The sequence below is a fragment of the Triturus cristatus genome, chromosome 1_2 (assembly GCF_964204655.1).
Source record: "Triturus cristatus chromosome 1_2, aTriCri1.1, whole genome shotgun sequence".
NCBI lineage: Eukaryota > Metazoa > Chordata > Amphibia > Caudata > Salamandridae > Triturus > Triturus cristatus.
In genome coordinates this window covers 1,073,637,577-1,073,662,120 of record NC_140580.1, presented here as the reverse complement: position 1 = coordinate 1,073,662,120, position 24,544 = coordinate 1,073,637,577, and the positions used below count along the sequence as shown (strand labels likewise).

General features: G+C 44.7%; 1 protein-coding gene across 1 annotated transcript in view; it reads right to left on the bottom strand.

The window, feature by feature from the left end:
• Positions 1-808: 808 nt before the first annotated feature.
• Positions 809-24,544, bottom strand: part of PIERCE1 (piercer of microtubule wall 1) — a 76,950-nt gene continuing 53,214 nt past the window's right edge. The window contains exons 2-3 of the mRNA XM_085612846.1: positions 17,024-17,102; positions 809-1,363 (exon numbers count right to left, since the gene is read on the bottom strand). Of these exons, the coding sequence (XP_085468972.1) occupies positions 1,175-1,363; positions 17,024-17,102 (268 nt within the window). The 3' untranslated portion in view covers positions 809-1,174. The remainder of the gene's footprint in view (positions 1,364-17,023; positions 17,103-24,544) is intronic.

Genomic DNA, 24,544 nt, shown 5'->3' with positions numbered 1-24,544 from the left:
ATTTAACTCTTTCTATAATCAGCAATTTGACGTGATTTGTCTTACTGTTTGTCACCCTCTTTCTTCATCCATCTCTGACTCACTCAGTTTCTCTCTCCTGCACATTTCCTCTATCACTCTTCATCTTTTGAAAGTGATGATCAAAACCCTGGGTTCTTCCAGCATCAGGACCAGAGCACACGTAAGTCTGCAGGGTGCTAACGGCTGACACTAGGCTTTACCTTCTCTCTGAGCACTGCTGAGCTGGATTCCCTCTCCAGTGGGCACCAAGTCAAATTGCAAGCCAGGAGCGCCGCTATTGGGTAGGGGCTGACTGGCCTGGCACCAACTGAGCACAGTACTATTGTTCAACATGCAACATGGCAGTATTAAAAATTACCAAGAAAGATAAATACTGACACGGAGATGCGGCAAGGATCCACCTCATCAAATCAGCTCCATACCAGTCAGATAGTTAGACTGATGCGTTTCCCTTTTTTGACACAACCAAATTTGCATTTCCAAATGGCCATATCCCTGGGGCATCTATGCACCAAATGACCTCGTGATAACAGATTCTCAACCATGCATTTATTCAACTGCATTCTTGCACGACAATAGTCTTTCAGGTTTGTTCTAAATTTCTAATATATGCTTTTAGTGGTCCATCTTTTGAGTAGCTACGGAATTGCTACCACTAGATCATGCCAAGTCCATACAAAAATGTAAGTATGCACATTGATGTCTGCTTTTTTTGTATTTTATTGTTCTGGCCCATGCTGTAACAGTTTGAAATAGAAATTTCCACAAAACCCATGAACGCGGAAAATTTAATCCAAAAGACTTTATTTCACCATCCTTCTACAATATCAAGAAGCCTTCGTTATACGTCACCACATGCACAGAATGTGGGTCTTCTTCCCCAGATGTTGGTGATGCATACAACACTGTCAGATGAAACTTTAAGGAGCTTGTCTGGGGTTCTGTTTTCACGGCATGTATATGTAGAGTTTTTAATCAGCCATATTTGGCATCTCAAGTGGAGTGCAGACTATCACGATGGATAAGATAAGGCACAGTTCAGCTCCTTAAGGCATTAGTGGATTTGAATTTGTTGTGCATCTTTTGAAAATCAGAAGCCATTCATGATCTCGTTCGGTTTTCCAAGCCCCATTTATTGCATCCCACAGGAGTGCTATCCAGACTCGGAAGGGCCACCCATGTTGTAGCTTTTGTGGAAGTTGAGCCTGTCGTACAGAGTGATGAGGTTGTCAGGGCCTGTCACATAACTCGTATCCATGCCGGTGTTTAAGCCATTGTTTCGGAACATTCCACTTTTGGCAAGACGGTTGGAAAATTCGTTGGATTTGCTGTTGAAACATGTCTGGAGTGGGGGGGAAAAAAACATTATTTTTAAATATTTTGTAATATATTTTGTTTTCAAAGATTTTTAAAACCATTAATAGGTCTTTTTAGTCACATCAAAAACATTGCGTTTTACTTTTTCAGTGTTTTACCACGTGCAGTTTTATTTCTTTAATATCAGTAGCACAAGAGCACAAGAATCATGCTAGTCATGCGCATTAAACCCAACTCTGTTTTGTTTGACAGCAATATCACCAGTTTGTGGGCACAGTTGTTTCAAAATTACTGAAGTTCCTACATCAAGCTATCGCATCACCCTGCTTCCTGGTCACAGTCCTTGCTTTTTAAGCGGGTAAAGTGGTTGCGAATTTAAACAAAACATTTCTTGCCTTCGTTTTTACTCAGTCTTCTTTTCTGGACCATATCAAATTCCACTGGATTCACATGCACCTTTGTTTTTGTCTTTCTCCATGTGAATTCTCACAGGACCCCCCAGCATGCCAAGGGCCAGTTGTATTGCTATGGTTTCTATTATGGTCTTGTATCATTACTTCCCTTCAGGTTCTTGGAGTCCTGTTTCAGTCGGTCAGCGGCGTGTTGGACCTCTGCTCGTATGTAAGGCCTCTACGTTCCACATGGTTGTGCTGAGGCAGCATGCACAATGGCAGACAATGACCATATAAGGGGTCCTGCTTATGTGTCGCAGGGTTCTAGACTTGTATACGTTGACAGCTACATTGGCAACCACCAGATTCTGGAAGGCAAACTATGATGTGCTCTTTAAACTTTATAGGACGTCAAAATGTTGGCTTTAGATCAGGATATTTAAACTGAACACTACACAAGGCACACACTTGGTAAAAGACATCAACCAAGCCATCGGAGCGGTTATGTCCCCACACCTAGTGAGGAAGAGTTTGTGACTAACACATTCAGCTGCTGTCTGAAGCCAACCTTTAAGCGTCGGTAATTGAGACTTTCTCATGGCTATGAAGCTGGCACTGCAAGTTTATCGTTTCCGTCAATACTGCCATCCTGAAGCAACCCCTCTACCTCTTTGCCATGCAGATTTGGACAAACGGTGTCCTCTTGAAAAAATTGACATTGAATTTTTCACCGTATTTAGGGTTGTGCGGTTTCTTGCTACCATGGCTTAAACCTGCTTCATGAACCTCCGAAGAATATGCACCCACATACCCCCGCGGAAAGGAAAATGGAAGCTGTGAGAAACCAGTGTTTCACAGCTATGAACTTCGCCATGAAATCATCTTACACATAACAGCACAGTGGCTATTAAAAGATTTAAATATCACTATCGTGTTATCTGCTAACTAACCCAGACAGAGCATTATAATATGATGCTATTAATAATGGAGATCTGAACTGCCAAGTCTTTAATAATTTCAAAAAGCCAACAAGGGGAATGGGTCTTCTTAGATCTCATGCAAGGAGTTCCAGAGATCACAGGCCCATTTCCTGAATAATCAGCTCTCTTGAATCTCTTTGGAGCTTTCCCTTTTGGCCTTCGCTCTTGGTGCCGCTTGTTAAGATGCAAACGGCTTTTAATATGTAAGGGTGCAAAACTGTATATCTTGATGCCAGAAGAAGGGAGGCCTGTTCTTTCCTTCTTCGAGTGTTAGACCAAAAGGTTCGTTTCTTAACTAACATAATATTTTATGGCTATGTTTTGGACAACATCAGGTCCCCCTATCGCTGCCAGATATCACTTCTGAATGCGATATTGTGCAAAATAATCTCTTGGCGTGTTCAGTCCCTTGGGTCCAAGCATTTAGAGAATCACTTAGAAACACTTGTCAAGAGGTAGGCAGGGAACGAGATGATACTATTGTCTTCAGGATCCAAGGCCAACAGTTCATGTGCATCTAACAGCTCCTCATGGGTGTCTACATCCAGAGGAAGGGTGGGAGGTAAATATGTCTTTCTTTCCGATAAACCCAGACAACCACTTTCCCCCGCTTAAAGCCTGGGTCTTAGAATCATCTGCAACTAACAGTAGAAAGCCAAATGCATCACTCAACTCACGAAGTGGGAATCTTCTGTTTTATATTAAGTGATAGGAATAACACCATTCCCAGAGGGAAAGTGGGGGCATTGGATTCAAAGATTAGTCCCGCAATCTCTCTGAATGGGTGCTCCCAGAGTTAAATGATCATATCCCACCTCAGAGACAGCCATGTGCTGGGAAAGCGGTGGTCAGGGTGAGAGAAGGGTGAGAAACAACACGTCTTCTTTCACAGGAGAAGCTTCTCAGCAATCGTACAGAAGAATGGTTGCGGCTTGGAAACACCTGGGTCTGAGATTTTCCTAAAGATATCTATTGGCGCAAAATCATTACCAATCAATTAACCGGGAACACATCATGTATGCCATATGAGGATCCTCCATGCATTTCCTTGATTGTTGGATCTGCTGACGTATGACTAGAAGATGGATGAAAGTACTGCTTAAGATGGTTGCATTGTGTGTTGAAAAGTCTAAACTTAACCACTAACGTCTACACACAGCATGGGTCTCACGCATACTATTCAGAAGTTTTCATCTCTAGGCCTGTGGTTGTTTATTGTACTTTTGTTTGACTAGTGATGGGTGTATCTGTTTAAAAACAGTTTGGATCAGTGATCCTTGATTTGACTGGTGGTCAGTGATCCTGTGGGATTTACAGTAGCCGATCCTGGTTCTGCATTCTTCACACATTAAAAACCTATAGGTAATGCCACTGATGTTCTTGTCCTCCCAAGTAGTTTTTCGTAGTGTGTTGGAACAGAAAAGTCCTCTGCATGGTAATGGACATGTACACCTGCCCTGAGTGCTCACCTGTACTGATGTTTGGATTCCTAAGCGGATTTTTATTGTCCTAGGCAAACACAGATCATGCCATATAGGAGAGACTGGCGGGGTATGGAGGAGTGGGTGGCTGCAAGGGAGTCAATACTGGGTCACTTGTTCGTGGCCGAGGTACTCCTCCCGTTCGAGCAGGTCCGACTGAGGTATGATTTACCCCCAGGCCACTTTCTGCTCCCTAGCACCAGGACCACGGCAATCCGCAGACACTAGGGTGCAGGCATGTCAGATAAGCCACACCACAAGAGCTGTCATTATATAGTCACGCCTTCAGGAACTTTTAAAGCTGCCACCTGCTCATATAAGAAGATCAGGGAGGACATGATGCTGTCCCTGACCGCCCTCCGAACCCGATGGGAAGAAGACCTGTGGAACCCCTTACAGGAGAGATTGGGCGAATATATTAGAAAGGGTACCCAAAATATTGAGGAACGCCCATTTTTAGCTAATTCATTTCTATGTTCTACACAGGGCATACCTCACTCCTGGAAAAATAAATAGATATTTTCATGCAGTGAGTGCGACGTGGGGGAGGAGGGGGTTTTCATGCAGTGAGTGCGACGTGCCCAAGGTGCTGGGAGGAGGGGCTAGAGTTTATACATATGTTCTGAAATTTTTCCGATGCTCGCTGCCTTCTGGGAAGAAGTCACAAGCATGGTCGCAGATATCATTGAGAGAGAAGTCCCATGCACTCCAGGACATTGCTCATTGAGCTGGTCTCCACACAGTGCTAAGGCCAAGTCCACAAGTAAATTTCAGGACCTAGCTTTTATTCTTGCAAAGCGGGAAACCACAAAGTATTAGTAGGCTCCAGGGGGCCCTCTTGTGGTGGTATGGCAAAGGGAACTAGAAAGATGGGTGGGCTCTGAAAGTGCAATCCTGCTCCAAGAGGCTAGATATGGACGGGGTCATTAGATATGGCCAAAACCGTGGAGGCACTAGTAGATTGCATGAAAGACCCAGATCCCCCAGCACCCTTGAAGGGACTCATTCTTTGTACGTCTAACTTCCTTAAGACAGAGGCTGCTGGAGCAGATGCTCTGCTCTGCCGGGTCTGGTGGGTCAGTGAACTAGTGCATCCACTGCAGGGGCCTGTGTTCGACCTCATGATCACAGGTTCAAATTCCGGCGGGTCCACACAGCCTTTCATCCATCTGTGGTCGATAAACTGAGTACCATTGAGTTGGGTAACAATAAACATCTGTTATTCAGCGCCAAGAGACCAATCGGTGAACGTGCGCTTTACAAACACACATGTTATGGTATGTTATGTTATGTTATGATAGACCACTACTGAACCAAAAGCTCTGATTGATGCTTATTTGGTTCTGATTGCACGGAGAGGGTTTAAACTGAAACACCAACATAAGCTGTGATGATTAAGGGGCACGACTGGGGGAGGTAGGCGGGTACTGTGGGGTGAGATTGAAAAGTTACTACAGATGCTATTAAGTCATTGAAAATATATACAAGGGGGAGTTTATTGTATTTGATATGACTGCTTGTTGTATTTCATCACCTTGAAACACAATAAACTTTGTTAAAAAAAAAATAGGCAAACACAGATCATGCGTGTGTGCCATGACATAGGCCTGTTTCATGGATTGCAGTCTTGTTCGACCAGGAGTGCCCAAGCGCTACCCTCTTAGTGGTGGAAGGCTACCGCCATGAACAGGAGTTAAGCAGCACAAGCACAATGGTGGCAGCATATTGTGTAGTGATCAGTAGGAGTGAACAGGTCTTTTTTAACCTGTATCACTGGAGTGAGGCCTGGCTCACTCACTTTTTAAAGTTCTGCTGCTGTGTGCTTAACTCACCCATTGGCCTCCATCTGTTGGATGTGAAGTGCTGCAGAGCGCAGGAGTGGTGCCTGGGAAGGGTGCAATGCATTCACCATGCACACACTAGGACACTGTGTGGTTTCTTTATGAGGGCAGGGGAGCTTCACCCCCCTGCCTGTTGCAAGCCGCACAATATTAAAATAAAATTGCAATGAAATGATTTCATTGCCATTTTATTTTTAACCAAGGGGAGCCGCAGCCGTCAGCCTGCCCCCGAACCAGGAGAGCGTGTCCTGGCTGTCCTCTGCTCCTGATTTGCAGCAGGAGGACTGGCATAGTGGTGTCCACTCACTTCAAAGTGCGCCTGTCACTTTGGCCTGGCTGGCGGTCTTGCGCAGACCAAAGTAACGTGCACTTTGAAGCTCTCCACCCAGCTGTCTTAGACAGCTGAGTGGAGACCAAGCACAGGCCTCTATGGCCAGAAGGAGTGTTAGGCCCACCCGCTCCATTCAATCCTGGCGCTGCTCTCATGCAGCATGAGAGCAGCGTCTGGATTGATTTGGGGGGTTCTTCATTCCACAGGCTTCGGAAAGACAGCAATGAGGACGCAGAGCCCGAAAAAAGTACAATTTATTTTTATATAATGCTTTACTGTTTGTTTTATTTTTGAAGGAGGGCTTGTTTTTATTTGGGCTTTTGAGGAAGGTTTTTCTTTTTATTTGGGCTTTTGTAGAGAGAGAAAATGTGCTTTTGTGTTTTTTGGAGGCGGTGAGGCACTCCGCTTGCCTTACCATTTTAAAAGGTCACCAGCCGCTCCTGAGTGTGTGCATGGTGAATGCATGTGTTGGGTGTATGTGTACCGGCGAGTGGTACAGTACATGAAGGATGTAGCACTAGGCAGTGCATGAATGGTAAATGCAGATGCTGAGTTTGTGTGCCGGTGAGTGGCGCAGTACATGAAGGGCGAAATGCTGTACAGTGCATAGATGTTAAGTGTATGTGCTGAATTTATGCGTGCTTGCAAAAAGCACAATACAGAAGGTTACAGTGTGCGCATGGTAAGTGTGTGTGTGCTGGCTGTACGTCTACCTGAAAGTGGCACAATGCAGAAAGACTACAGAATTGAAAACTGCGCACAGACTTTAGGTGTGTGCTGAGGGTATGTGTGTCTGTGATGGCATAATGTATGGAGGTAACAGTACTGGATAGGGTGGGTGTTGTGTACATACAGTATGTGCAAGTGTGCCTGCAATGGCGTTGCAGGAATAACCCTAGACAGATTTGTGTATTGCTCCATTCCTGTGAGCTGGGTGGGACACACTGGAGAACGGAGAGAGAGAATCCACTTGTACACTTTAAAAGGGTGTTCTTAGATTCAGAAAGAGATTACAACTTCAAAGACACAGACCCTAAATCACATTAGATCTCTGGAAAGGATATAAGAAGGGGAGGTTGATACCCCAAAAATGATCTCCTGTCAATCAGCCAGATGGGCTGTGTGAGGAGGGGAAGCTCTGCAAGACTTCTGCCTGTGACCAGGACTGGGTGCCAAAGCCTGCTAGTCTCCCTGTTGGGTGAGAGAGCATTATCAAAGCAAACCAAGACCACCTGCTCTTGAACCTGGAGCACCAGCACCTGCCTGCTTGTAAAGACCAGTGCGGCCTGTGAGGAGAGCATTTGAGGGAACGAGGTCCAGTGGGGAGCTCTGTTGAGTGAACTTCTGGAGCAAGGTGTGAGGAGACGGCTGCTGCAATGATTGGGTCATTGCCCATGTGCCGATTCAAGTTGGCAACCCCTCTATGCCAGGAGAAGGCTGCCGTGAAGTTATCCATGTAAGATGTGGCGTGAGCCAAACCGGTGCAGCATGTTTGGGGCGAACCCATATTCCAGGAGAGGTCACCAGTTCCTGCCTGATCACCAAGGTCGAAGCCTGTGCTGGATCGTAGCAGCAGCCCGTTGTGCCACGAGGTGCCGCTGTGGTACAGATTGCCGTGCTGTGGGGCCCGGCACTTTAGAGGCTGTGGTGCGACAACCCCATATGCCAGGAGGGACTACCAGAAATAATGCTGTGAGATTTGGGCAGAAGCCTGAGAAATATGCAACCGTGATGCCCCGTCGGTCATAAAGAGCATCAAGGATTGCACCGGACCCGATCCTGTGAACTTAGTAAGGACGCTGTAAATGCATCGCCACATCACCAGGACCCAGCTCAGAAGCTTTCGAACAAACTCTTGCCTCCCCCTCCCCCCACTTTGCAGAGCACAGAACTTACTGTGCAAGTGGAGAGCAGGACTTCTCCTGTCGCTGCCGGAGATGACAGCATAGGCTCAGTGGAGACCTTATGCGCTTTCCCTGTACTGCCACGCTTCCCACATGCAGTCGACTGATCGTACAGGAACTCAACCTTACTAGTGTCCACGGATGGACTCTTGAGTTAAGGCTTACGAGTAAGCATTCCCTGGATGGGGCCACCAGTGAATGGGGAATAACCCTGACCACACTGCAGGGAGCGGGTGGGACAGGAATTTGCCAGTAAAACACTAGATCCCCCGAACTTAAAGGGATAATGTGTTGCTGTCTATATAATTGCGTAACCTGCCTTTGAATGTGTAGTATTAGAAATAAAATACTTCTTTTTATTTTAAGGATAAGAATTTGACTGGTCATTGATTTATTGATACTGCTGTGCGCATTTGAGTTAGGAGTCATGTTCACAAATCTGTATTCACACTTCTCTCACCCCAAGGGAGCGCAACTACCATCAAGAGTCAAGTGCAGAAGCGGTACTTAGCTCACTTGCTCAGAATCCATAGTAGGTCAGACCCTGGGACATCAGGAGTAAAAGTCCTAAACGACCACGGTTGGGCCCATTAACCCCTGCGTACCCAGTGGCCCTCTGAAAAGTGGCAATCACTTTGGGCTACAGGATAGGAGTGAGAGGTCAATCCTGTTTGGACTTTTCAAATCCACTTGGAAGAGGCTAGTCTGTCATATTTCTTTCCCGATCTGAAGTAACAGTAGGTTGCTTTACCTCTTAATTTTGTCCTGCACCTTGTCCATTTATCCAACAATGACAGCCTCTTTTTGTACAAAAGATTTGCCTTTTCTAATATCTGGGTATTCGGTAAAAGATAGAATCCTCCTTCTCGTTTGGTTCTTATTTGCGTACTCAAAGTTCTGAAGGAACAGGGTCGCTCTCCAAGTGAAGTGCATGGTCATTCAGTGTACGGAATAAATGCAGACTGAGTGTTAAACTTGGCATCTTTGGCGTGGGTTACTCTGACTTTTTGCCTCTACCTCCTGTATTGTTGATGCTGTGCTGGAGTTTGTTTTTGCTGGCTTAGATGCTTTGGGCACTTTACCACTGCTGATCAGTGTCAAAGTGCAAGTGCTCCCTGTGTAAATTGTTATTACAATTGGTTCTCCCTGATTAGCATATTTGATTTACTGGTAAGTCCCTAGTAAAGTGCGCTTAGTGTGTCAGGGCCTGTAAATTGAATGCTACTAGTGGGCCTTTAGCACTGATTGTGCCACCCACATGAGTAGCACTGAAAAGGTATCTGAGACCTGTCACTGCAGTGTTGTGCGCAGTTTTAAACTGTCATGTCGACCTGGCAAGTGCACCCACTTGCCAGGCCCTAACCTTCCCTTTTGTTACATGTAAGACACGTGTTAGGTAGGCCCAATGTACCCTTATGGGCAGGGCGCAGTGTATGTAAAAGGTAGGGCATGTACTGGTGGGTGTGACTTGTCCTGATAAATACTGCCAATTTCGTTTTTCACTATTGAAAGGCTATCTGTCCCACAGGATAGCATGGGAGATATTTTGTAACATTTTACCATTATAACTTCCCATTGGGACAAAATATAGGAATAAAGTTTAGGCTCTCTGAACTCAGAATGTAATGACACATCTTTTCGTAAAGATGTTTTTTAAATAGTGGGTTTGAAAATGCCACTTTTAGAAATGAAAAAACAACAGTTGATGGACAGAATGCAGAACAATGTCATACATTCATCCCAGTACAGAGATCTGGGCCTAAATCCATCGTTTTTTCCTCACCATGCCGTTCCAGTTTGAACCCAGCCATATGCAAATCAGTCTTGACCCTGTGCCTCATGGGAACAGTCCAGCCTGAATTGCCAAGCCAGGTCCTCCCTGGACTGGAAACAAGCATCCTAGGACCGGTTTCGGTCTGCATGAGGCTACTCCTCATGCAGTCAGCACTACAGATTGTTGGTGAATGGTGTCCGGTGTATTTTTAGGTGAACACAGAATCACAGAGTAAGTATAGAACATTTTGCAAAAACGGAGCAGAAAAAGTATCAAAACATTTTTAACAAGGTTCGGCAGGTAGCAGAAGCGATAATAGAGAGGATTTGTTCGGATCAGTAGGAACAAGTTCGGGTACGAGTAATTCATAGAGGCGAGGGTGTCATTAAGGGGAGTGTAGAGACCAGTTTGAAGTAGTAGACTGGTTCAGTGCCTTGCAAGTCAGTGAAATAGCTGGTGTGATGGTAGGGCCCCATACAGTGAGCCATGTGCGGAATTAAGGGAGGAATTTGCTTCCCTTTTGAATAGTGGTGTAGAAGAGATTTTTCCGGTGCAAGGAGGTAGCGAGTTCCATAATCTTGGTGCCGCTCCGGAGAATGCTCTGTCAAAAGTTTTTTTCTTGCTGGAGCGAGAGGGTTTCAGGAGTAGATTGTCGGAGCTCCTAGAGTGTCTGTTTCCTCTAGATAAAGTAAGTTTCTTGGTGTAGAGCATTATGAGTGATGCAGGCAATCTTTAGGTGGAACCTAGCTTCGTAGGGTAGCCAGTTGAGCGCCTTCAGGTGTGGCGATATGTGGTCAAATTTCCTAGATCCTGTTAGGAGTCTTGCGGCTGCATTGAGACAGGCTTTTAAAGGGGCTGTTGAGATTTTGGAAAGCCCCGAGAGGGTAGTACATCCGTACTCCAACCTCGAGATGACTAAAGCCTGAACTGCAGTTTTGAGGTCAGGGTTCTCAATGAATGGTTTCATTTTTCTGAGATAGCTGAGGTGAAAGCGGGCATTTTCAGCCAACAGGTTGATGTATGTCTACATGTTAAGGTTCTTATCCAGTGTAACTCCTAGCGATTTGGTGGGGTCCACCAGAAGCGGCGTGCAATTTAGAGCAGTGATCATCTTGGTCCATTCCTTTATCTCCAGAGAGTTTTTAGGGGGGGAGATTAAGAGAAATTCAGTTTTTTGTGAGTTTAGCTTGAGGAAGTTGGCCGTTAGTCAGTGGATGGTCTTTTGTAGAGCTTGATTTATCATCTTTATCTCTTCAATGGAAGTGATCTTGATGTAAAGTTGAGTGTTGTCAGCGTACATGTAATAGGAGATATTCGCCTGCTGTAGTAGTTCGGTTAGTGGTTCGACATAAAGGTTGAATAGTGCAGGGGATAGGGTTGAGCCTTGTGGTACTCCTAGTAGGTTGGGTGAAGAGGGAGAAAGATTTTTATTCACCATGAACAATTGCGTTCTGTTTTCCAGAAAGGATTTAAACCACTGAAGGACTGTGCTGGATAAACCCATCCTGTTTTCCAGTCTTCTTAGACTTTTGTCGTGATTGACTTGTCGAAGGCTGAAGAGAGGTCGAGAAGGTCTAGTAGGAAGGTTTCATTTATGGTCAAGAGCGAGGAGGGCGTAGTCTACTATATGCAGAATCGCTGTTTCTCTGCTATGCCCGGGTCTGAAACCCTAATGGCACGCGTTCAGTAGGTTGAAATCCGTGATGTGTTGGTTCAGTTTTTGCTGAACACATTTTTCCAGGACCTTGGCTAGCACGGGAATGTTTGTAATAGTTCGGAAGTTATTATGGTCGGAGGTATTTGCTGTCGGTTTTTTTAGGATAAGGGTGACTTGATCAATTTTTAGGCTATTCGGGATGTGACCTTGCACTAACGAGGCATTGATGATTTTAGCCCAGATAGGGGAGATGATATGATAGATGTGGGGTAGGCAGTTTGAGGGGACAGGGTCATTGAAGTGGTTATTGGGTTTGATAGTTGCTAAGGTTTTGGTGATGTCACTGAGATCGTAAAGTTTGAAGGTAGACCAATGAGCGTTATTTTTAGGCAAAGGTAGATCAAGTTGTTTAGGATTTTCAGCTTGTGAGGTCTTTAGGGTAGCTTAATTAATTGCTGCCGTCCTTAGCTCGAGTTGAAGGGACTTGTTTTTTGCTGTGAAGAATGAAGAAAATTCTTCACTAATAAGCTGTGATTTCAAGAGTGCGGTTTTGGCCAATTTGTTAGATTGTTGTTTTAGCATTTCAAAGAGTTTCTTCGGTTTTTGGCATTGTCCAGTTCTGATCTGAAGAAGTCTTTTATTTTATTGTAGAATACGTTTGTTATAGGAGTTTCTAGATTTCCTAAGTATTTTGAGTTGGAGGGAGGAGGGATGTTGTCTTCATTTCCGTTCAGTTAATCTTAGTTTACATCTCTCTTCATTCAAGGCTCCTTTGAACCATGGGTTTTTGTCTTTGTCCGGTATTCTTTTGAGTTTTGGTGGGGCTACTTGGTCTAAGACTTTGGTCATCATGGAGTTGTAGTGAGCAGTGAGGTCATTGACGTCTGACATGTTATTGGGAGGAGAGAGAACTCTCTCACAATGGGAAGCTAGGTTGTTCCAGTTTAGGTTTTTCGTGTCTCTTATCCAGTGTTTAGGCTTGAATTGCTGTGAGTACGTTTTCTTTCTAGCGGAGGGAATTTGGAAGGTAATAATGTGATGGTCTGACCAATTACAAGGGGTGATCGAGATAGATTCAATCATGTTATCTTTAGAGATGATTCAGTCAAGTGTAGCACCTTTGGAGTGAGTGGGCTTTGAGATGGCTTGGATCAGGCAATGGTCTGCTGGGAAGATTTTGATAGCGTTCACCTGCTTGCCTAGGGGCCTTCCCAAAGGGGATTGAAGTCGCTAAGGAATATATGTCATTGGAACGAGGGGTGGAGTTAGTAGTAATTATTTCCATAAGCTGGTCTGTGAATACTGCGTTCTTACCTGGGGGATGGTAGAGTATATGTAGTTTGTGGGAGTGGTTATCTGAGGACTTTAGGGAAATCCCTAGATATTCACAAGAACCCAGGGGTTCGGAGTGAAACTTCGAGATAGTGATGTCGGATCGATGTATACAGGCGATGCCTCCGCCCTTTTTGTTAGGTCTGTCTAGTCTTATGATGTTGTAGTTTGGGGGGGACTAGAAGGTCTAGGCATGGCGAGGATGATGCTGCGAGCCAAGTTTCCGTGAGGATAGTTATGTCCATTTTCAGGTTTAGAATGAGGTCGGCGATGTCAGAGGTGTGTTTTAGGGCTGAGCGGCAGTTTAGTAGGAGGCAGGAGATCTGGTTTGAGGCATTCTCTAAAGAAGGCTCGTGATTTTCAGAGGTAGGGGTTATTGTTTGAAGGTTATTCGGGTTTATTGTTCTGTGATTCGGTTGGGATGTTCTGTTTGGGTTGATGAGGACTGTAAGAATAGAGAGTTCTTCCTTATTTGTGATGGAGCAAGTAGGAGTTATGTAGAGAAGTAGTAAAGTTTGGATTTCCACGTCTGGTAAGTAGTTGGGGTAGTTGTGTTATCTCCTGGCATTTTAGTCCACCGCTGTCCCAGTTTACTGTGTGGCGTGTTCTTCTAGATTTACTCTGTCTTAGAGGATCAAGGACTCCTTATTCACATACTTCTTGAACAAGGATGAGGATGAGGCGGTTGGAAAAGGAGGAGTCCAAGATAAAAATAAAGAGAAAAGACACATTCTTCAAAATCAAATCCTGCCTCAGCATGAAGATCTCTGTTGGTTTTAAGGAAAAAGAAGGAATATTACCAGAATGTAATAGGCTTAAGAAACACTGGAATATTCAGGTTTTGCAGCCCACCCTGTCTCACAGCAAGCTTTATGTATATTTTTCTATGGTTTTGAAGGATTTTCATGGATGTTCATGAAGTTAATGCATGTAAATATTATGGGCCTGCTCTTCTGAAAGCCATGTACTATCTACACTGACACTTCCCCTTGTTGGCATTCCTATTTGCATCACCGTCTCACTACCACCCTACACATGCTGAAGCCACACCAACAATCTTCGTCTCTGCAGTTGCAGGTCCTACCATTGCCCTAGGGACTGTCACAGCAACCCTGTCTCCTTCTGCGACACCTTCTGCGACACCTGTGAGAGTACAAGAGAATAAAAAGGCCTGTCTATCTATTTTGCTTTTAAGATGCTGCTGTGAATAGTCTTGCCTTAAAAGAGCCAAAACCTTTTCACCTCGTGGAAGAGGTTGTTTGCTCCCCAAGCAAGAGCTGACAGAGGTTCCAGGTATCGGTGCCACGCAATTTGATGGTGATTAAACAACCAATTGGAACAGCTGAGCTGGTGCTGCCTTGGTTCACTGACAATTTGTCAGGGCACGCAGGTGATATGTGTAAGCACATGCGTCATCACAGCCTTTCATATTTTCGGCTTCCTGCAGAGGAGATTAGGGCGATGTTGCATTCTTTTCTACACTCTGCTGTTAATCCCCAGTAGGGACCTGGTGCAGTGCTAAATTTGTGACAGTGGTTTCCGGGGCTCAGCACCGGCACTAAATTGCCAACACCAGCACTTATGACAGTCTGCCACATGGTGGCACTCTTTGTTTTATTTAGAGATGAGCACAACAGTTATTCATTAATTCAATATACACTAAAATGGCCAATACTTGCCACCCAAGACGTTCTTCTAGTTTTGGGGGCTTGGAATAGTCTGGGGTGGCACACTTATAGGGGGAGTGTGGCGTTAGTAGGGGTGTGTGGACTGTCGCTAGCAGCGCAAGATGGGACAATGGTTGGTGCACAATGCTGTGGGCTCCTTGACGAGGGCCCTGGAACATATGTTTTTTTTTTTTTTACAAATTAAGCACTGGCCTGGTGTCAGATACAGTTCATGGGTGATGCTTGCTCACGTTCACAGGTAGTCAGGCATGAAACGCACCCCGCTGCAATTTTTTCTTGTGACGCATGGTGAGCAGATTCAAAACCTTACACAATTTTGCCTGTTTTCGCTTCAACCTGCCCCATGTGTTTTATTTTAAAGGCAGAATACAGGTGTGACGGTCTGCAGCACGTGTATTACTTTTCTTTGCTGCGAGAAAGGTGAAGCGTGTGTGCATTTCTCAGAGCGACGAACAAGGCACACTTGTGTGGCCGAGCAGTGTCACGGGCAGGGAAACATAATTAGCTTAATAGTAATTCCTTTAGGGCAGCTGTACTGCCTGGCCCCTGAGAGTGCTTGAAAGCGTCTTCCTCAGCAGGGGGCCTGTGCATTAAAGTGCCAGGCACCGCACACATGGCATCTGTTGGGAAGCCTCTTTTCAAGACCACTGCCAGCTGTCTGGGAAATTTAATCATCTTAACACAAATACTATTAAGTCTATTGTATTGCCTTGCCGAGAGTGCATCTAAAAGCTACTTAATGGAGATTTGGGTTTATTTAATTTTTTTACCTACTGAGCAACGCTGAATCCATTCTGCAGTTGAGAAATAACAGCACATGTATCTTGTTTTTAAAATCGTTTGTAAATTTCATCCACCCCTAATCACTAGCCGTGCCCTACATTGCCTTTCAAACAGAGCTAACTGGCAGACTCGATGCGTTATAGAATGAGAAGGAGGGGTAGCCGGCAACTGGAAGAAAGGTGACCACATTAAACGCACCTCCAAGACACTCTACTGTGTCTCAATAAATGTAAGAATCAAAAGCAAGATTCCATCATCCAGGTGCAAAGCCTTGAGAGACAGGGTCCCAGAACACATGCCGAAGCGGGACAACCAGCGCCTTCTGACCTGGGACATCCCGCTTCCTTCATTTTGAAAAAGGTGCCGGGGCCTCAGTAGTAGCCGTTGGCAGCGGAGATGCAAATGCCATTTCCTAAAAGAGGTATTTAAGATAGTAAACTTGGACCAAAGACTGGCCACCCTTCAGATGAGCGACGGGTTCTGTGCTGCCGTTCTCCATCTACACACTCGGGGTGTGGAACACAGCCCCGTCACCCTCAGAACAAATCCCACCTCCTCCACTTCAAAAATATATTGAAAACATTTCTCTTTAAAGAGTCTTACAAGCCATGATATCCCAGAGATAGATTCCAGTGACTGCAAATGTCAGTAATATTAAAAAAAAATTATACCGGTGTGGTGATTGGGTTGTACAAGTCATTATATTGTATTTATAAGTCATTATTTGATTTTGTGCCATGTGAAAATACAATTCAAAAACTGCATTTATTTTTACGTTTTGATAACTTTTGTTCTGGGCAGAATTTAATAGTATTTCTTCTAAACAAAATTTACATATAAAGAGGTCAATCATTTTCGCTTTCTGATTTCCTTACTCTACTTTATAGAATTTACGATTTTCTAAATGATTTATCTAGACTATTACTGATGAAAGAAGCTTCTTTTTTTAAGTCGCTATTGAATTCACCATTCTTGCCACAAGTATGGACTAGATTAGTAATTAAGACACTTCACTCATATCCTCCATCTCTTTGTCTAGTACCCTCGCCGTAATATGTTTTGGGCTTAGGTAACTCTTCAGCAAAAGCGCTTCAAGCCAAACACCAGTTCCTCACACCACATAAACGTGTGTGCTCCCATCAGATTCCTCTGGTCAGCAGTTCCTTGTGCATCTTTCTGAATATTATCTCCGCTTTTTCAATTGTCTCTGTCTTGACTCATGTATGTAGTGACCACAGGAATATTCTTGCTTCCATTAAATTATAAAAACATCTTGTGTTTATTCTTATGTGTCACGTTATTTTTAATAAGACATACGATTACGGATTGGTTTGTTCATTGAAACTTACACTTTTTTGCAGGAATACAATTAGATAAAGGTGACTAATTTGTATTGGTTAAGGAACAGAGATTTCTGGTACCACAATCAAAATTTTCGTCACTAGGCCTCATACCCTCTATTGATTGATGTTCCGCCGGAGAGTATAGGAGGGGAGGCAAAACAGTAACAAATCGAACTTACAGGCATTTCGTGGACTGTCGGTGGTCGGCTTCCATAGGTCTGGTTGCTTGTCTTGTACAGAGGATGAACTTGTTTTGTGCTGAAAAAGTCAAAGAAGAAGATACACATTTGCAACTCGAAGACTAGAAGCAAGTTTCATTGATGCGTCTTGTGTTTTAACATACCAATGTCCTTGAGCAGTGCATAAACACAAATATAGGTTTTATGGAGCAAAACAACTGCATAAGAGTACGTGAAGTGTAATGCAGCAAACAGACACTTTGCATCTCAGCTCTGGACACTGAAAGTCAATAGTTTGTGTCTTTAGTGAAAACAATTTGTGTTGTGTTACTGTAGCCTGATTTAGACCAATTGCCTTATTTAGGTCAAATTGGTTTGGGTACAATCTGTGTCAAGCTTGTTTATGCATGAACTGTCAATCTTTCGAAAACAGGGAACATTTATGATTCCGATTGACTACAAAATAAAGTCTCCTGGGTGTCAAGTGCAGGTGAAATGCCATCATTAAATAAACATCTAGCAGTTATAAAAATACACAAAAGCACATAACGAAATAACCTAAAAAGATATGAATAAAAACCAAGAGAACTATTAATATAACGCATCAATCAAAATGCAGCAGCTAGGAGAGCAACAACAGATTTAATTAGAAGCAGATTCTAGAATAAATATCAACAATCTCACCACCAGTCACCACTACCAGATTATATCATAGTTAAAATAGGGAAGTGACTAAATAACCAGAGATAAACTGCCTGCAAAATAATTTCAAATATGGAAAGTGTTTCAGAATTTAGGCACACGGTACAGAAAACACCCCCTCAAACACAAATTTAGACCAGGTCTATGAGCAGACATTGGTCCAAGGGTTGCAAATGTCAAGTAGAAACGTGTTGGGAGCATTTATGGTTAAGCAAGTAAGTACTTGCAAACATCAGGTAATGATTTAAAATGTTCTACTTTCCTAACGGGGAACTAGTGAGGATTCTACGATCTTAAGATATCGATTAATGTACAACTGCATTCTGTACTTGTGGTCTGTTGTCTGATATTTCTGAAGGAATGTGCACAATCAAATACCATAAGTTAGTGTTAGACCTGTCAGCCGTATGGTGGTCTTTCACCAAACATTTTGCCTTACTCCTCCATTTTTGCATATCTTGTTTTTGTTGGCCTTAGGAAACTGTGCACTTAACCAGTGCTAAAGTGAGTGTGCTTGCTCCTTAAAACATGGTAAAATTGGCTTAAATCCAGCTGGTACATTTAAATTACTTATAGGTCTCTAATAAAGTGGTACTGCCTGTACCCACAGCCTGTAAATCAAATGCTACTCGTGGGCCTGCAGCACTGATTGTGCCACCGACTTAAGTAGCCAATGCATATATGTCTCAGGCCTGCCATGGCAACCTGTGTGTGAAGTTTTAAAATGCCATTTCGACAAGACAAGTTAAACACTTTCCAAGGCCTAAACCTTCCTTTTTTAATACATGTAAGTTCACCTAGTGTAGGCCCTAAACCACCCATAGGGCAGGGTGCAGTGTATTTAAAACGTTGAACATGTACGTTAAACTTCTACAAGTGCTGTTAGTGAAAAGCTCTTTCATTCGTTTTTTACTACTGCAAGACCGTTATCTCCTATAGGATAACATTGGGTTTCCTTATTACATTAAGTAAATGCTAACTTTAATTGGGAGCTGGAAGGAATGTTGAGTTTGGTGTATAAAGAATTGTCATTTAAAAGCCTCTTTAATGGTAAAATCAGGTTTTAAGTCACAATTCTTGAAATACAATTTTTATAAAGTTGGAATTTTCTTGTACTAAGTCACGACTGGATGTAGCTAGCAGTTGGTCTTTGTGTATTGTTCCCAGACAGTGAGACAAAGGGGGAAAAGGTGCTGGCAGGACGGGCTACCTCTGACTTAATAAGAGGGAATCGCTGTTCTTTATCACATTTGCACATTAGAAAGGCTCTGCCTCAGCACACTCACAAAGGGTTTCACACCCAGTCTATTGTGCCCCTAGACAAGCTGAGGCCTGGACTTGGAGGCAGGAAATTCCAAACACCTCTGGAAGTGGAGGCTTTCAGAACCTTCTCCTACTTCAAAGCTGGCACCTCAGACCCAACTCTTCAGTATTCTTATGTACCTGTGGAAGACTCAGAAGGACTACTGTGCTGCTCTGCTGCAAGAAGGGCTGCTACTCTGCTGTCTGAGTTAAAAGGGCTGAACCTGCATCTTGAATCCAGGACTACCAGAGAGACTCCAAGGACTAATTGGCTGGCCTCCTGATCAGATCCTCAGGGACAGAAAAAGCTCCTACCACCTTGAACCCAGCACTCTTCTGCCCGGCTGCTGAAGTAAAATGGACTGGACCTGCATCTTGAACCCAGGACCACCAGAGTCACTCCACCGGCTAATTGGCTGGCCTCCTGATCAGAGCCCTAGGGACAGAAAAGGCTCTAACCACCTTGAACCCAGTACCTGGACTGAGCCTGACATGAGCCTTTCCCCCAAGTGGTGCCATCCAGTACTGGACCCCTGGAAGGGGGCCTGAATGTGCTCTTCCAGTCCAGCTGTGGTCTGTTGGGCAGAACCCATGCTGCATGATGCATCCCCGACATAGAACCTCCCATCAAAGCCCGCAGCCTATTGGAAGCTCCGCGGTGCAACGCAGCTTCAATACGGGAATTCGCATAGCAAGCCTCCGTCTATGGCATCCTTTGAGACAACGCAAGACAGCACAACTGCTGCGTGACGCATCCTCAATGCAAGATCTCGCAACAAACTGCAAACAGGATTTAGGGTACTTTGTCCTGCAGGCCTAACTATGTCCATATACCCGACCCACGCTCCATCGCGTTCGGCCTGAACTTGTGACTTTATTCCGGTCCGGCGCACTCGGATAACCTCAATTGGCGCTTTGTGCTTTTAGGCACTATTTTCACTTAAATCTTTGAAATTTCATACCTCTGGTTTTACTGACTGGAATTTTGTTGTTTTGGTCTCAAATAATGTATTAACTTTTACTCTATTTTTCTAAATTGGTGTGTTGTGATTTCACTTTATTACTGTTTGAAGTGCTGCACAAATACTTTACACTTTGCCACTAAGTTAAGAGATGGCTGCTTTTGTGCCAAGTTACCAGAGGGTTGAGCACAGGTTAATTTGGGGTTTGCTTGTGACTTCACCTTGACAGGAATTATAGTTTCTGCCTGGGTAGGGTTCCACCCCCATCAACCAGTAACCCAGTTTCCAACAGCTAACTTTCAGTTTGCCAAGGATCTGACCACGACAGGGTGGCTTCAAAGTCACACTGAAGCACATGCTGACAATTTTGGAGCAACTCATTTCCTTTGGGTCAGCAGTTACTATAAACAAGCATTGGCATAGCCAATAGGTCTCGCCTTTGGGACCTTATAAGTGTTTAGCCATGCAACAGTTGCATAACTAAATACTTATAAGGTCCCAAAAGCGAGACCTATTGGCTATGCCAAGCGGCCATACGGCCGTGAAAGTGATCGCGATCAAACAGCAAAGCGGCCGTGTGGCCACGAAAATTAAAGTAATCGCAGTAAAGCGAGGCGCGCGCGCCCGCACACATGCACTGTAGCTCTAGGCTGGCCTGGTAGCACCTTTTGGAGCCCTCTCAATAAGTCTCGCCAGACCAGCGCATGCGCTGGTTCAGGCGAGACCTAAAAATATGGTTAAAAGGCTTAACATCTTTTCGATAAGGAACTGAGTATAGAATTATTAGTTAGAACCACAGTAAAATCATTTTTTCAGATGAACACCATAAACAAGTTCTGCCTTTTCTGGTTATGTTACCAGAAAAGGCAGAACTTGTTTATGGTGTCTCTAGCATTTTCTCTAAAATCCTGTACCGTGGCAGCCATGCTTTTTGCTCAAGTGGCCCAATTCCGTAGGATTAAAGTAAGAAATGGCTGGCTGTAGATGTGTTTTTTAATAAATGTAACAACGATCTCAAAGACTGATAACGATTTAAACTCAAACTTTTCACCGATGTGACAGGATTAACATTTGGCAAGGAAATGACCTTCTTCACAGGAGGATTGCGGGTAAAATGAATTTGGACCCTAAATGATGGAGCCCCGGGAGCCTTGAACGAATACCAGGGCTACCAAGTTCACCCCTAGAGAAGTCACCCCTAAGAGAGGTGCATGTACTGCATCGAGTAGAGGTGCAGAGAAAGGGAGATGGAAAAGCACAAGAGACAAAGAAAGGAGAAAGAGGAGGTGGAGGTGGAAGGGAGTGCGAACAATAAGGATGGATTGAGAACTACACGAATGTGAGAATGAAACTGGTGATAAATGTAAAGGATGAGCAGGTGTTTGTGGAGGATAATGACACAGAGAGAGAGGCATGGAAACAGCACAAGGGGAGTGAGGCAGATAATGTTATAGAAAGGAGACGTGAAAATATGAATAGGGACTGACACTGCAGCAGAGACACCAAGTACTGACCAGTCCTTGAGCGAAAACTCTTCTTCAGGCCTCCGATCCGGATGATGCACACAGGAGGGCTGTGAGGGGCAAGTGTGAGTGAATGGAAGGATCCGTGAGCAGAGCACTGGTGAAAGAGAAGTGGCATAGGTGGGCAACATGAAAAGCTAGCCCTGGGGGACCACGTGCGCCTGGCACTGGTGGGCAGAGTTAAGCCTTCTGAGCAGGATGATTCGCACAGGAGAGCTGTGAGGGGCAAGTGTGAGTGAATGGAAGGATCCGTGAGCAGACCACTGGTGAAAGAGAAGTGGCATAGGTGGGCAACATGAAAAGCTAGCCCTGGGGGACCACGTGCACCTGGCACTGATGGGAAAAGTTAATGACTGGCACTGCAAGGAAGTGTAAGGAGATGGCTTGAGTGGATAGTGTAAGGTACAGTCCCTGATGGGCAAAGTGAGGAGCTGACGCTGGTAATTAATGTAAGGGCCCATGGCATGGTGTCAGGAACTAGCAGGTAGACAGTATTAGAAGCTGGCCCAAGTGAATGGTGTAAGGAGGTGCCCTGAGTGCATAGTGCGAGGAGCTGGCACTAACCTTCACACTGTGACATGGAATGTGTAGACTTTGCGTTTATTGCCATCATTTGTAGATCCCGCCTTGGGGCAGCTTGAGCGGTCTCACCACCCTAACGTTTTCCAGAACAAATCATACTAAGATACATACATCTTAAGACAAGGGCGCTTTCAGTTAGGCCTCTTCCATTTATCTTTCCAAATGCCCCTCACATTTCCCTGCCCCCATCCACAGCATACAGCATGGGGCAACGGGTCAGCCCAAATCCGCCATTGGCTGTCTTGCACTGTCACTAATGACATCTTTCCTATTCGTATGTGCGCACAGCGGCCTAAAAAGGAGTGCACTTCAGTTTCAGGGCTGGTGCCTCTGGGCTGCTGGGCAACTGCTTTATTCTTATATTTTTGCCAGGTTTTGTGCATATTGCCTTTGCTTGCAAAACAAGCATTGGCATAGCCAATAGGTCTCGCCTTTGGGACCTTATAAGTATTTTATTATGCAGCACAATATCTTTGGTGCAACATCAACTGTTGCATGGCTAAACACTTATAATGTTCCAAAGGCAAGACCTATTGGCTATGCCAATGCTTGTTAGGTTTGTCCTGAGGCGCCTGAGGGTGGGAGCATTAAGATTTGTAAGAATGCGAGTTTCTTCTCCTAAGAATCAAGCCAAACATTGCTGTATCATTCCATCCTGTGTTGTGAACTGAACTCATTGAGGGCCCGATGGGCCCGATGTACAAAAGGCTTTTGAGGTCTCCAAGACTGCGATTCACAAAATCACTTGCTTTACAACAGCAAACGGGTTTCTCACTATGTATAACAGCTACTTTAGGGGTCAGAAATGTCTATCCAACTCGCAAAATGGCCTTGCAGACACATTCTGACTTGCAACTAGAAATTGGCATGTAAGGGGCGTCTGACTCCAATTTGTAATACAGATCTAAATGTGATAAAGGTTTGAGACCACAATTGTGGTTGGAAAACATTGATCAGTTACCCACACCAGTCTTGGGTAGTAAATTATTCGAAAAAGAGAAGCTCTACTGGTAAGACAGCTTCCCCTTTGAGAACTGTGGGGCGATCTTGGGAGGACCATGCAGAGGTACACGGGACTATTACATTCACCCCTCGATTTCCTTCCATATGTCAACTTAAACATTTTTTTTTTTAAATCTCTCTTTAAGGTGTATGGGCTGCTTTAAAAAAGGGGTCATTCACGGAGTGCAGGTATTGAGGTCCGCTGTCCATGAGAGTCCATGAGAGGGAGGGGTGTCTGGTTTGTCTCTCTGAGTGTCTGTTAGCACAGGGTGAGCTCAGCAGACAGATTTGAGGCTAGCACAGAGGCTTGTTTGATGCCCTCTATGCAAAGCACGGAGACTGCGAAAAGCACCGTGTGAATACAGGTCAGACCTCTCCATAAAGCAGCGACGTCCACAGTAGGTCGAGGAGTGACCCACCTGGGCCATATTTTCAGGGTGTCCATAAAAGATAAATAGGGACTCTAAATGGAACTCGTTCACATATTAAAATGCCAGAATGGATTCGGCCCTCTAGTTCCCAGGTTGGGCAGCCATGGTAAAAGCCAGTGTGACACCCTCTATAAACATGGGTTCAAGCCTTATGTCACGGTCATTGTACTTCCTGAAGCCCTGTATGATGCTATTGATAAAATAAGACTTGCATGCGTGATATATGGCCAGCCCCACAACAATAAGATTCCTTAGGAGGGCACCGAAATGCCAAGAAAGTGTATCTGATGACATTAATAAAGGCATTGATGCTAAGAAAAAGCAAGTGGCGAAGAGCCAAATTGCAATGCTACATGGGGGCCTTAAAAAACTTGTGCCAGAGCTTGTTGGATGCTTTAAAGAAATAAAAGAACAGACCTGTGCCATACTTTTTATTTTGCACGGAAGAGGCAGGATGAGTATTGGGCATTGTGTTTTCCCACTGTCACTTGGGACGAGAAGCCCCGTGTGACACGGGGTAGAGTGATTAGCTGCAGCTGACTATCTCACAAGACTTCAGGCTGCAGGATACGCATAAATTAATGCTCTTGTATTTATTTCATCTTTTTTTTATAGCGCTGACATAATCCGGAGGGCATCAGAGCGTTATTACAGAGAATACAAGTGAGATAAGTGCAATTTGTTTGTTCAGATTCAGTCGCCTCTCAGTATTTCGCTTGATTGGCAGTTAATTGATTGACGCGGCAGCAGGGAGAGAGGAGGGGGGGGGGGGGGGGATTCCCTTGCGGGAGCGAGCGGCTGGCGCTGCGATAATTGATACCATGTGGCGCTGCCGCTCGCTCCCGCAAGGAAATCGCCAGACGTGCACTCGTTGCCATTAAAGGCAATGGAGCGCATGCACGTTTTTGGGCGAAAAAGGGAACCGATGGCTAAAGGTCTCCTCCTATGCAGCGCATGCGCGCTGCGTAGGCGAGACCTAAAAAAAGACTGCACAGTAACCAAGGCCAGACCTACTGG